Source organism: Candoia aspera, chromosome 11 (genome assembly GCF_035149785.1).
Source record: "Candoia aspera isolate rCanAsp1 chromosome 11, rCanAsp1.hap2, whole genome shotgun sequence".
Taxonomy (NCBI): Eukaryota; Metazoa; Chordata; class Lepidosauria; order Squamata; family Boidae; genus Candoia; species Candoia aspera.
In genome coordinates, this window is record NC_086163.1 from 20,042,531 (window position 1) to 20,057,053 (window position 14,523).

The window sequence follows — 14,523 nt, forward strand, 5'->3', positions numbered from 1 at the left end:
ACTGTAATATATGCTTCTTCATATTTAATCAAATCCTGCTATAATTCAGAATAATCTGAATCTTTAGCCGCACTGATAAAACTATCAGTAGGAACACCTACAGTAGTTCCTCGTGTGGCTAGAAGAAGGACACATGCTAGAATTGCCACGATGGTGGAACAGAAACTAAAAAAAAATAGTGAACAACTTTACAAACTTAAATCAAAACAAAGCAACACGTCCTTGTGACTCCAGCATCAATAGATACATGAAGAGAAGTATATTTGAGGCAACAACAATAATACAACTAAATAAAACTGAAACTTGCCTGATCCTTTAGATTTGCTGCAATATAGCCAAGGGCTTTTGCCCGTTCTTTGTACAGTCTGATTGCTTGGTCCATGGGAACTCTTAACCTGACCCAATATTCCACAGTGCCATAATTTTGGATTTCACTTCCAACGCCTACAAGTCAAAGGTGTGATGGATCGTATAAATTTGCAAGGTCAAATATTTTAGCCTCTGGATCATAAACATTGTTTGCAATCATCGCAAAGCCAACACAGAATCCAGGTTTCTTATTTTGAGATTCAGTTTCTTCAGCTGAACTCTCTCTAATTACAGTATCAGTCACTAAACACAGGACAGTTTTGTCTTCACAGGATCTTTGTTATGATAGTGGGAGTAATTACATGCCAGAGTTGAGACAGGATGCTGTGCTACGTATCTAGGCTATGGAAAATTCTGTATTAATAAATGTAACTCAGTTCTCCTCAATGGTACTTACACATAACACGAAAGCAGTTCTGTTTTGTCAGACCCATAAGCACGACTGACTTTGCTAATAGTCTCTTAGCCATTTAATAGGATGAGTAAATAATTATTTATGAGTTCAAATTCATGCTTTCAGTTAGAGCATATTTTAATGCTTTGTAATAGTGCTACTTCAATCTAAAAGGCCTTAAACAGGCAATAATTATGCAGACTACAACGACAATTTCATATTGCCATGGGATTATTGAAACAAGACCTGGCTTGTATACGAAACACCCCAATGTAAATGTGAAGGCATTCATAATTAACAAGCATCTATTACTTTTTTCCCCCAACTTCTCCATAATATTTATTGTGCACTAACCTTAGTTTACCAACCTTAACGATAACAGCATGGAATTGGTTCGGCTACCTAATTTATGTCAACAATAACACCAATTTTCTCTCGTTATATCAAACGAAATGCTGCTTTTTCATGTGAACACAAGCTAGTAAACCTGCATTTATAAATGCATGATCAGTTAAGTGACACTAATTCATGGATTAGCTTCACTGAAATCCACGTAACTTAATAATGAGTACATGTGCACCAGATTGCAATATTGTGTCTTCCTTTTCTAATTTAAGAAATCACTTATTCACCAAAAGTAATGGATTTAGCCTTCCTCATCTTAATGTTTCGTAACTGCGTTGGACAGAAAACCCCAAGAATCACAGCAAGCAGCACAATAAAAAAAAATTAAGCCAATACATTTGGAGGGTGTCAGTTGGAGCATCCCGATTTAGATAATCATAGATGCTGGTTGTTAAATGTATAGCATTTGTTTTTAAACATAGTTAACATAACAATCATAAGGGACGCGGTGGCGCTGCGGGTTAAACCGCTGAGCTGTCGATCGGAAGGTCGGCGGTTCGAAACCGCGCGGCGGGGTGAGCTCCCGTTGCTCGTCCCAGCTCCTGCTCACCTAGCAGTTCGAAAACATGCAAATGTGAGTAGATCAATAGGTACCGCTTCGGCGGGAAGGTAACGGCGTTCCGAGTCGTCATGCTGGCCACATGACCCGGAAGTGTCCTATGGACAACGCTGGCTCCAAGGCTTAGAAACGGAGATGAGCACCGCCCCCTAGAGTCGGATTCGACTGGACTTTACGTCAAGGGAAACCTTTACCTTTACCTAACATAACAATCAAAAATATAACTGCAACATCAATACATGACACTTACCAATTAAGATGGCAGAACTGCAGATTCTACCATTTTTTTCCAGGATTTCATGGAATCTTAGCTGGCAAGCACCTGCTGTTTCGAAGTCTATGCCACAGGCAAGGTGGATTTCCAGGGTGGTGGCACTTTTCTGCACATATTGCAAGAAGAAATCATCTACCCTTACAAGATACTGAGAAGTGAAATTATAGGCTGGGCTGAGGCCTTGAACAACTGGAGTTGTCTGTAGTTCAAAATCATAAAATGCATAGGTACAGAATGTGGCAGGCTCTTGATCACCAAAGGATTTGGTAGCTTCTGCAGAAAATACAACTCTGCTGATGTGAATCTCAAACAAGTTCTCCCCTCTTTCTAAATGAGCAGTTTCATCAAACTCATCCACAGGATCATCTGCTACAATTTCTGGTCGAAATCTGTACTGTTTGGTACCATAAGCAATGTCCTTCAGCTGGGCTGTAAGGCAAAGAATAGGAAGTGGATATGACTTAATTGGAGATGGGGATTCATTTCCTCCTTGCTGCTTTCTCAGCATTTGATGATTCTATCCTTTCTATTCATAATTCACATGGATACATCATATGCACATTAAGGAACTAGAACTGCTGATAGTATTCAAAGCAGTTAACCTGGCTGTTATTTCTTAAATCTGTAGAATAATGATTAAAAACAAAACAAAACACCACCACCACCAAGATATTGTGGTGATCTGCAAGTGTGAAATTATGGGAAAAGTATTATTTTGCTGGAATAAGAGACTGTCTGTTTTGCCTATCCCAGGACTGTTTATTTAGTTACTTGTTAAATCTACCTCTCACCTTTATTCCAGCAGCTTGGGGCTGCGTACATGGCACTCCCTGACCCCTTTTTCCTCCCAACAACTCCTGTGAGGTAGTTGAGTGTGACTGGCCCTAAGTTACCCTGTAAGCTTCCACAATTGAGGGGACCCTGGACCTGAGTCTTCCTGGTGCCAGTCCAACATCATCATGCTGGTTCTCATTTCTTTATTTTTCTCTGATTGCTGAAGAAACATCATGGTATCAGGCACAGATCTTTCATGTGACCTGTCGTCTGATTTGCTTTTTAATTGAAGCTGCTAAAAATGGAAACGGGAGCCTTCTGCATCCTCCAATACTCAACTACTATCTCTTTCCATGAATCTCAGTTGACACTAATGGCACTCCCATGTTTTTCAGTGGAACACCATCAAATATGTGGTCAAGAGTGAACCTGGAAGTCAATCTCTTCACCTCCTTATCTATTTTTCTCCTAAAGTATGTTCTGCTGTAAAATCAGAGTTCTGGCCAACATACCTTCCAATTTTCGGATACGTGCAGCTCTAACATCAAGAAGGTGGACATATTGTTCCAGTTTTAACTCGTAATCTTGCTGTGAAGCCTCCATCTTTTGTGTCACAGATTCCACTTCTGCCTGATGATTCAAGGAAGAAAAGAACATAAATATTTATGCATACAGCCTATGCTTTGTGTAAAGCAGAGTTCACCAATACCCAATGAATATCCTTCCCCCCAATACAACAATACAATCATTTTTCAAATTGCTGAAATGCTGTGAGGTCAGCAAAATCTCACAAGATGCCATACAGAAAACCCAAATGTCATGGGCTTTCATCTTTTGGGGACATGGCTTCCCTGACCTTTGAGCAAGAGCACTCAGGAACGAGCAAGAAACCAAGCTCAATGGAATGGAATTGGGAGAAGGCTGTGACTCTGTTATGTCACAGATTATCTTGTAGTTGTTGAGGAGGATGGGGAAGGGAATGACAATAAGCCTCATCTTAGTCCTTCATTCACTGAACTGGGAAACATTTCATGCAGCATTCGGCAGACTTGGCAAGATTCAGTCCTGTAAATATATAAGTTTTACCCCTTTTGGTTGGTGGCAGGATTAGGGCAATTCACTCTTTCTCCTAAAGAAACAGATTGAATCAGGAATGCAGGAGATTATGACTGATACCTGAATATATTTGGAATAGAATCTAGCTTGGCAAAACTTTGACTCCATGCCTGTTTTACAATGCAGTTTCAGTGTTGAGCCATTTATTCCCATCACTAAACCTGACTTTTAAAATCCCTTATTTGCCAGGCTTCAGTAGACCCAAACATTTAATTTAATTAGCCTGGGGTCCTGGTCTGCAAATCACATGATAACTTTGCATATAAACTACTAGTTAAAAAAATTGGGAGGGGTGATGCATGCATGGATTACTAAATGAAGAATTTATTTCAAGAGTGAAGTCTGATAGCGTTCAGCTCATTAAGATTTGGTTAGTTACCACACAAAATATTGGATTCATTAATCTTCATCATGAGATTTTAGTAAAAAGTGAGGAAAGCACAATGACAGAGATACCTAACACTCAACTGCAGTGAGAAAATTAAATACCTGATAGTCTTTGTTAATTTTATGCTGCACAATTAACATATTGCGTGTCTTTTCAAGTTCTTGAACAGTTTCTGCATGAACTGCCTGAAGATCACGCAGGGAACGCTCTAAATCCTTCTGGACGTCATCTTCTACTTTCTCCAAAAACACAAGGTCTCCATTTGCTTTCTGTCTGTGAACCTAAGCCATAAAAGTTGACAGCTTCATAATGAGTTAAAAAAAAAACTTTCATTTTAATTGTAATAAATGGACCTCTCTCTTTTCGGCATTAAAATAAATCTATGTTAAAAGACCAAGCTTCTATACTTCTCAGTGCTCTGCGGGAAAAATGGAAGGCTACTCAGAACTAATTAGCAATCTGCTTTGAGCCAAATCCTATACATCTTTATTCAGAAATAAGTTTCAAAGGAGTTCAAAGGAATTCAAGAGTCATTTCAATGAGAGCCAGTATGGTATCTGTAGATAAAAACTGAGGCTGCAAATTTCTTCATATCTAAGGTAACAGAATTTACCTCTAGTTAGTATTGCCAACTGAATTACAGAGCTTTCAGTCACAGGAATTAATAATTTAACCCTGTTCTGTCAATTTTCTATATCTGCGTGTGCAGAAATGCATTACTCAGATGCACACATAACATATACATGGTATTTACCTACATCAGACAGAGGATAATGCATAATCTGTTGAGGACTAGAGCCTAGACAGATTATGCCCACTTCCTTAACCTGGTGCTTCTCCAGATGAGCTGGGCTAAAATCTCCATAGTTCTCATGGCAGTGCTGGCTGAAAATTATGGAAATTGAAATCGTACACATCTGGAAGATGTCAGGTTGGGTGATGCTACGCCAGATTTATTACCCTTTTCAGGGTGCTGCAAATAACTTTGTTGGTTGGGTCTGATGTTAAACATAGGTCTAAAATAATGAGAAAAATACGTTGTGCTTAATAGAATGCTGCACTTAAGCAGCGTGCATCCAAGATGTTTCAGGCATGTGCATGCCGTACATATCAAACAATCAATGAGAATTTTTCAAGTTCAACCCTGCTTAAAGGAACAGAAAGGTCACCCACACAGATCTGGGTTCACTTTTCCCCGAATAATATTCTCCAAGAAAGTTACATTTTGTACTGGTCAGTGACTGTAATAAAATTGAACTGAAACTGAAGTTACATTTTGGGGGAGAGGAAAAACCAACCAACCAACCAGTTTTTCTTACAGAAGAGACTGCTGTAATGTCAATACTTTAACAATCATTTGGTTTCATTAAAGAGGGGGAACAGGACCCAAGTGAAACTTTGCTATACTTGTTCAAGAATGGTAAATTCTTCTGATCCAACACAGAAGCTTTCAGAATTTTTTTTACATCCCACAGAACCTGCAGAATTGTTTTCATGAACTTGCAGTGGGATAACGTGTTTACAGAAAGCCCAATGGGCTTTCCAAACAGAGTTGCAGGGAGTTCTTAAAGCAAATCTGTGTAGATTTAAGGCTATTTGACATTATAACCAATCTGTTGTTATAATGGAATATGCACACAACGCTAACATGTTTTACCCTGCTACCCTCTCTGTCACCACCTTCAGCCTCTTCGAAGGAGAATGGTGATGTAGCTGAGACATACAAGCAAGGAACATTAGCTTGCAAACAAAGCACAATAAAAGCTCTCCTCAGAAACCAGAATCATATTGGAGAATGGGAAAGCCTGAAAAGGCGGCTCTAATAGTTTCTGCTAGTTACCTTTAGGAGCATGAGGGCCTCATTGAGTTCGGCCACATCAACATTGCTCTCCTGAAACAGAGAGACAGTCAACAAAAAGGTACTTTTCTAGGGAATGAATAATATACGTTGCATTCAAATAAAATGTGACATTCAGCTGGACAGCATGAATAAATAAACAGTGCTGTATCCTCAGTTACTTTGTTTGGGCTTTTAAGAAAGAAGCATTTGCATAAAATATAGAAAGCTTCCCCCCTTTTTAGTCGTTTTCTAAACAAGGAGAAAAAGGTTCACCTTGGTGAAAAAATTCAGGCGGTCCTTCAGCTCTTCCAGCTGTTGCTTCTGCTCTAGACAGCGCATTCGTAGCTCTTGATTCTCCTGGGCCAGCTTTTCATTTTGGTCTCAAAAGGGGGGGAAAAGTCTTTTTACACCCAGCAGAATCGTAGAAACTCCAACTGTGGTCTTTCAGTCTACTTAACTTGCAACAAATTTATATTAAATATACGTATCACATGCAATGCTGTGTTTAAATCACTTCTTTTTCCTACGCTGATTAGAATCCAAGAGCTAGGGAAGAAATGCTCAACTTTCACAGCCTTGCAGAAATCAGGGAAATTTTTAGAGAAATGTTTGATGGCTGCACATGTACTTGGAAGCAGAATCCAAAATTACTCAAGACAGTAATTTTAATATTACTAGTTGAGGAAAAGTAAGCCCTAAAATAAACATACTTAAACAAAGATGAGACCATCCAAAATTTCCCACACAAATCTTGGGGTAAGGGCCCTTAAATCCCACCCTTGCCCCTCCCACTGTCAGCTGCCCTCAGTTTTAATTGTATTGACCCCGCTCCTCTGATCCATACAGCAAATCCTATTTCCTTTCTGTATGATTCTCAATGTTCCCTGCTGTAAAGGTAGGGGATAGGAGTGGGTTGTGACTTGCTATGATCAGCCCATGTGTCTGTTCTCCTCACAAACACTTATGAATTTGGCAACATCGGCTTTAGCACAAAGCAACTCAAGGAAGCTACCTCAGTCAGAACTTGGGGTGTGCACTTTCTGGACACTTTTGCAGCAAAAGCAGAAAAATAGTCTTACTCCCCTAACTTGCCTAAGGCTTCAGCTACAAATGCAGCGAATAGAGAGAGAAAATAAAATTAAATATATAGGTGTGTGTATGTATGTGTATGCGCATTTCTTATATTTGGGATAGAAACTTGAGCAACGAAGACAATAAAACTGATTGAATCCTGGGTAATAGGATGAGAGTAGTCTGGAAGTTAAATATGTCATTTTCAGTTCAAACTTTTCTTTCCTAGATTTTACTTCCAGGGAAAGTTCTTTTCTAGTTTTTCTATATTCTTGTATCTAGAGGGACATAATAAAATGCCGATTAGAAACCTTTTAGCAGGGATTCAATCGGCTCTACAGGCTTCTATGCCAAATATGAGGTGACAGAGTGGACTACACCATTTCTACTTAAACATGAGGGTGGTCACACCTTTAGAATAATCTTCTGCTTAGAGCAACAACTGATTTTTTTTTTACCATCTAGGGATTTTAGAATTTGACAGCGTTGCATATTCAAATCCAGTGCTTAGTGCAGATGTTTTGACCATTCAGGAACGGAAGAAAGAAGTCTGTTTTTAGGAACAATGTTAAGAAAACTATCATTATTTATCTGTAAAACTCTTCTAAGGGATGTATGTAGCTTTGGGGCAGGGGGCAGGGGGTTGGGGTTTAATTTAAAACAAGGTTCAGCACTGAGTACAGAGTCTTATGCTCATAAAAGAACAGGGACTTAAGAAAACAAAGATTAAGATAATCTACCGATAAAACAAACAGCTGTCAAAACCTGTTTGTGCTAATATCATCATCTGTAATCAATACATGCGGGGTGCTGACCCATGCATTCCATGTTAAAAAGAATTGGAAGACAAAGTTTCTTAAGCCTGCAATTAATTTCAGCATTAAAACTGTATTGAAATGTTCCAACCAAAAGGATGATAAAGTCTGAAACTAATCTGTAAACTGGAGAGAGAGAGTGAAGGGGGGCAGATGAGTGGGAAGCAGGCAAGAAATCAAAACAGTTCTTACTATCCAAAAGAATTCATGGAGTTTTAATCCACTAAAAAGGCAAATGAAATCAAGAGAGAACAACACAAGAGAAGGAAGATGGGTCTGCTAATTTACTTTTGCTGGAGAAGACCATCAACTCCAGAATCAACGTATTTCTTTAGTAGATATTTACTCAGGGTTCTGTGCTGCTATGATAGGCCACAACAATTAGAGGTAAGGCTGCTGTCCCCTTTTAGGGGGGGACAGGAGGATTTGCAAAGAGAGCCATCAAATCAAGTGAGCTCCTATCCGCAGCTGTGGTACAAATCAATCCAGATTTACACCCTTGCCGCTGTTTCGAGAAAACTAGGCTACACAAAAATAGACAATCCTGTGGGTACAGTACTGATTTTGTCTGGATCAGGCACAATTGTGCCTTTTCTCGTTTCAGTACGATTACCAGCCTTCCACCCCAATACAAGGTGAACTGTGAGCCTAGTGTAGTAAATCAAATGGGATGGCCTAGGATGGTTTTGTTGCATTTATATTCCATAAGGACCTTCTCTCAATGTCTGTTCAGGGCACCTGAGGCCAGACTGTGGGAACCAAAGGGTAGGCCAAGTGCTTTGTACCGGAAGGTCCATGGTTCAGTTCCTGATACTGGTTAAAATGGTTTAGTAGCAAGTGACAGGAAGAATATTCTCACTTTCACCCTGAGCTAGTCAGACAAATTTGGACGCCAGAGACTAGGAACCTGACCTAGCAGGCAGCACCTTTGTTATGTTCCTGGATGTGCTCCATTACTTAAAACTTGAAAACGTATCTGCACGCTTTGCACACAGCAGTGGTTGCTTCTCTTTGCAGTGGTGCATGTACCTCGTTCCACTTTTATTCTGTCCAGGATATTGTTCTTTTCGGCTAAATCTGACTTTAAAGCTGCCTCGAGCTGACCGATCTGCCGCTTCAGCTGCTGCTCCTTCAGCTTCCACTGCGGGTCGTGGGTCACGCCGAAGGCACTGAGAAGTTTAATTAAGACAAAGGGGAAACAAAGTGAAAACACAGACACGCACAGGCAAAAACCTCTTCGCTCTCTTCAGCACCCTACGTGGCACGCAAGGGCCTCTCTGAAACAGTCTTCAACCAGCAAGGCTAAAGCTGGGAGGCAGAGCAGGGAAAGGGGGGAGATCTTAATGACAGAGATGGTTGTCATCGGGTCTCGGGAATTAAGTAAACGCCTGCTGGACGGCTGTTGTTTGAGGCGCCTTTCTCAGCCTGCTGTGGTGGAACTTGAAAGCCTTTGCGGGATGCGCAGTGGGGTTGGCCTCGATTCGGAGCTGCTGAGCCAGAAGTTTTTGGGGGCTTGAGAAGGAATTTGGAGCTGTGCTCCAGAGGAATCTGCTACTCACCAACAGACTTCACAAGCTCCGTGCAGGAAGGCCCATAAGTAACAGGATTGTGATTACCCACCTAATTCTCTTTCAAGAACCAGGGAAGGAGAAGGGGAGGGAGGAAGCCCGGAGGCAGTGTCTGCCAAAAGAAAGGCTGGCTGTGAAGCCATGCGGTTCCCTTGTGATAAAACAGTCCCTTCTGAAATGTATTAAAGGTCTTTGTACTTTCACAGCCTTAAATGAAAAGCGTATTCAGTTCATGGGACTGAGGAACCTGGAGCAGAACTCTTCAAGATGGCTAAAAAAAAGGAAGCCTGGCAGAGAAGGAAATTCGCTGTATTAAAGGCTTCACAACTCACAGCCCGGTAGCAACGATCGGCGCCCTTGCCTAGTGGAATGCGGAGAACGTTTCCAGCAATGGCAGTTCAGTGTTAAATCGTTGTTCTGCTTCAGCAGCAGGAAGGCCTTTCTTTCTCAATGCTTTGATCCCAGAGGACCAACTGTGGCTGTGAAAGAGCTACAAAACAGGAGGAGTCTTCCAAAATATTCCTCATCCAAATTTCTCCCCAGATTTCTAAAACAGTGGATTTCAGAAATTGTGGGGGGGGGGGGGGGGAGAAAGAGCTGGGTTGGGAAAACTATCATCAGCTTTCTCTTTCAGAATTTTGTCTGGAAGGCTGAGGAGTTAGCGTGGGGATAGATCACCTCCTGAAATCTTAAGGATGTGTGTAAATTTGCTTGAAGTTTGTTTGCATTTTGCATTTCAGCTGAATGCTGGGCCTGCACATGTGCAGATCACTAAACCTCCTCATGAGAGGGAAGGATGCACTCGAGAATGCATTTGCACCCCTCTTTCCTTTTGCATTCTTAACCAAGGTTTTCTCAGCTCACACATGCCTGCTGGCAGCATGCAATGGAAAAGAGTGAAATGTGCAAATGGTGGCAACTTTAAGAGGCTGGAGGTGATTGATGAAATTCACCATGGCCCTGTTCGGCTATTGGTAAAAGGGGTTACCTTGACATATGAGATGGCATAACATTTACAGTACGACGCAGGGAAGAAACATCTGAAGGATAAAGGCCTCTGCATGAAGAAACCTACCCTTTCACTGACAAACCCAACCCACTAAGAGATGTGCTGCAAATATATGTTATTTTGAAATTAAGGAGGATATTGGACATGACATGCAGTACTTCACTCATTCAAATCTCTACCCAATAAAAGCATTTTTCAGTTGAATTACTAAGTATAATAATGCCTACCCATATTTCCCCCATAATCTCCTCTGCAAATATATATATTCATCTGCAACTGGAGGCTTTTCCTGCGGCCCTGTCTTGCTTCACAATCAGGTGTTTCCTCATTAAGCCTCTGCAAATTGGCTGTAATTGCTTCAATTTTCTGTTCGGCACCAGAAAATGAATTCAGTGCCCTATCTCATTTCATGTTCCATAGGTTTAGCTTCCTAATTTTTTATTTATGTGATATTAAGCACCGCTGACAGAATTTACACAGACTATTACCTCGAAGCAACTTTATGGAAATATCAAGTGCAGCCACGGTGCCAGCTCTAGGCATTTTGGCACCTGAAAAGTCAAAACGACGCTCTGCTTGGCTTGGTACCGGAGTCCGCATTTTTCGGGAAATTGAGATGTTGCAGGGTAAAAGCTGGAGGCAAGAAAGGGGCATCCAACTCCCCTCCCCACTTCAATTTGCTGCCTGAAATGGATGGTTCCTCATCACAGCATGGAAGAGCAACATTATCTGTACAACAGGGCAGAGCCTTTTGGAAGGAGGTGGGAGAGCAAAGAGTTTATTGTTCCAGGTCCCACGAAGGGAGAATGCTTTAGAAAAAGCTGGTTCTTTCAAGACCACAAGGATCATCCTTTTTCATTAGAATTCAACCAGCTAAATCATGAACCTAAGTTATTTCAGTGTTTTGGATTTCCTTCATGCCTCCTCTTTACCCGCCTGTTGCCTTGATGTCCAAAACAAGAAAGACAATTGCATCCCATTGAGAAGTATTTGTGGTTAAATTAATATTTTGTTTCTGGGCTAACAGGTTCATCTTAAAAAAAAAGTCCTGCACCTCTTGTTTTCCATTCAAAAGGAGTAATGGTAGAAACTGTCATGAATTAACTTTGGCTAGAATTCAAAAGGAATTCAGCAAGCAAAGCCGAGAAGTGGAGAGGGGACTGAACTCTTTCACCCATCACGCTGTTGGACTGCCTGCTTTTGAAACTGAGGACAGTTACAAAAGCAGGTTGTGATAAAGTCACTGGTTTACATTTCAACCTTATAATATAGGTTCCTTGCTTGTGGCATACATGTTATGTGTGAATGCTATCACTTATGGTTTATTCAGCAAATTATAATTAAGCAAATGGCACCTTATCACAATGTGTGAATCAGGTGGAAAGGTGTTTGCAGTAGGATGGAACAATAAATTCCAGGGATCCTGCACTTCAGTGAGTAGCTTTGCTACTGGAATGAAACAGCTGCTTATTTTTGCTGTTGATAAAAACAAAAAAGGACATGTTTGATATAAATATTTTAGTTTTGTAAGGGTTGGCCAATATTGGTCCTCTAGATGTTGTTGGATTGCATTCCCTTTATCCTCCATTATTGCTGGCTGAGACTAATAGGAAATGGGAATTTAAAGACATTTGGATGGCCATGTATTGCCCAAGGATTTGCACATGTCCAGCACAGTTCCTCCCCACTCTTTACAATAGGTGATCTGCAAGTTATACTGCTGATGGCATTTGCAACCTTCAAATCTTTTCACTGCGAATTGTTTGAGGACAGGGGGCAAAACATGCTTAGTTCCTGAGATCAGATCTAAGCTTATTGATCATCTTCCAAGGATGCTTTTATTTTTAACAATAATTTTAGCAGAAATAGTGCCCAAATTAGTGTTCAGGACTGCTCCTTACCACCACTAAGTTTCGCCAAGTTCCTTTATCTCCCCACTTAGTCTCTTTCTTTCCTCTAGTGAGAGAAAAAAAGGACAAAAGAGAACAGAACTAAGAAAGATCGATGAGACTGCTGCTTGGGCAAGTCACTGTAGATCAGGACTCAATGTAGTTAAGAGTATGGTCAGCAGTTCCGAAGGGACCATAACAAAGGCCAAAGGAACGTCTCCAACATATGAACTGCTCAGTAACCCTAGAATGTTCCCCAAAGGATATGTATGGATTCATTAGGGGAAAAGCTAATGTGGACAAGATTCTTGAATCACTGTTACAGGGCATTAGCAAGCTCTTCCACAGCTTCACACATTCATACCTGTCCGTGTTCCAGATTACATACCCATATTTCTGAGTCAGATTATTTTTGCTGATAATATAAAAAACCCAAAAGTTGAAAAGAAATTACCCAATTAGTTATAGTTTACCTGTTATATAATTTATCATAGTTTTCCTTCAAAAGGTCTCTTTCTTTTTCCAAATCATTAATTCTGTCTTGCAGCTGGAATGAAAAAGAAAGTTACAAATGATTCACCACATAATGAGAAAGCAACAGTTACTAATGTTCAATAGGTTTCCTGGCTAAGTACATGAGCTACATGCATGCTCTGCTTGTGAGGGACTGATGATCCCTTGTACCACCTTAACTGCTCTGATATTACCAAAGGACAAGGCAGATTAGAATGGTACCCCATCAAAAATGTTAATAATAATGTTTCATTGACAAATGTGTTCTGTATTTCTTTTGGAGAAGATAAACACATTAGCAGGTTTGATTTACTCATGTTATTTCTATAAAGATGGTAGTTTCACCTCCTTTAGTCAGATGAGCACTTTTGACCCATTATATGAGGCTTTAGCAGTCACCATGGAAAAGGATTGAACCCTGAAAGGGGTGGCCTCTTGTGATGAACTCTGATACATTACTGAGAGGCAAGATTTTTGTAGAGAGGTCCACTGAACAATTGCCCCATTTAGATTGCTCAGATTCATATGAATCCCATTGCAGGGCAATAATGGAAACTGTGGGTGGGAACAATCTACATAGCATGGAAAATATGCAGTGTGAATGCGTTAGAAGAATATCAGAGGGTAAATACTGTATGTCTGCCAACATGTATCTGCCAGATTCCTGCTAATGATAAGCTAACTAAGACCAGATTGCTCAAATTATCAGAAACCCTCTAACCGGTTGGTCCCTTCCACTAAACATTTTTGTTCTGCTCCAGTGGAGAACACTGTGAAAAGCCCATGTCTCTTTTCAATGCCACAAAAGAGCCTTGCAGTTTCACCTCTTCTAATCGTCGTCTTGAAAATGTGGTGGCTTGTAATTCTCTCTTAAGATGGAGGCACTTCGAACGTTCTTCTTTAAGTTGCGAATTAAGTTCTTCTCCCTTGGCCATTAGTGCATCGTGGCTTGTTTTGAGGTTGTTTTGGTTCTATGACAGTGAAGTGGGGTGGGGGAGAAAGAAGGAAACAGAGAAATTAGTGCTGGGTAAGTAACATTGAGGCTATATTCAGAATCACATAGTTTTACTCAACACTTAATATATAATATCAATGAAGCATCCAGCAGAAGCTCTCGCCATGGATGTAATATAGACACAGCCAGTAAGAGCACAAAACGTGAACCCCTCCTAGTACTGCTGTGGTGTGGAAGACTTGAGGCAGATGCAATTAAACCATTTTTCTGTGATTACTATGGTCTGGACATGTTGATCAAAAGCACTACAGTAGCAAGCGAAAATGAACCTAATTATAAATGCATCCTCACATCTTTACCAAATTCAGTGCTAATCCACCAGTTGGTAATTTATTTTCTTTTCTCATTCCTTTCCAGGGGATGCACTGCCAAAATAGCATTTAAAAAGAAGGCCCATTTGAAAAGCTTAGTGGGTCTTCAAAAAGATATAACTCTGTTTTGCTTCTGGATATTATTGCACAGAAATGTCAGGCAAAAAAGAAATGTACAATTAATTCTAGTGGAGGGGGCAGATCTACACTGAA

The 14,523-nt window shown here is 40.5% G+C and overlaps 1 protein-coding gene across 6 annotated transcripts in view; it reads right to left on the reverse strand.

The window, feature by feature from the left end:
* Positions 1–14,523, reverse strand: part of RPGRIP1L (RPGRIP1 like) — a 60,022-nt gene that overhangs the window by 31,574 nt on the left and 13,925 nt on the right. For all 6 annotated transcript variants that reach the window (XM_063313195.1, XM_063313197.1, XM_063313196.1 and 3 more), the window contains 9 exons: positions 13,809–13,955; positions 12,945–13,018; positions 9,035–9,174; positions 6,393–6,499; positions 6,120–6,170; positions 4,381–4,560; positions 3,288–3,405; positions 1,978–2,430; positions 304–444 (listed from right to left, as the gene is read on the reverse strand). In XM_063313195.1, the coding sequence (XP_063169265.1) occupies positions 304–444; positions 1,978–2,430; positions 3,288–3,405; positions 4,381–4,560; positions 6,120–6,170; positions 6,393–6,499; positions 9,035–9,174; positions 12,945–13,018; positions 13,809–13,955 (1,411 nt within the window). The remainder of the gene's footprint in view (positions 1–303; positions 445–1,977; positions 2,431–3,287; positions 3,406–4,380; positions 4,561–6,119; positions 6,171–6,392; positions 6,500–9,034; positions 9,175–12,944; positions 13,019–13,808; positions 13,956–14,523) is intronic.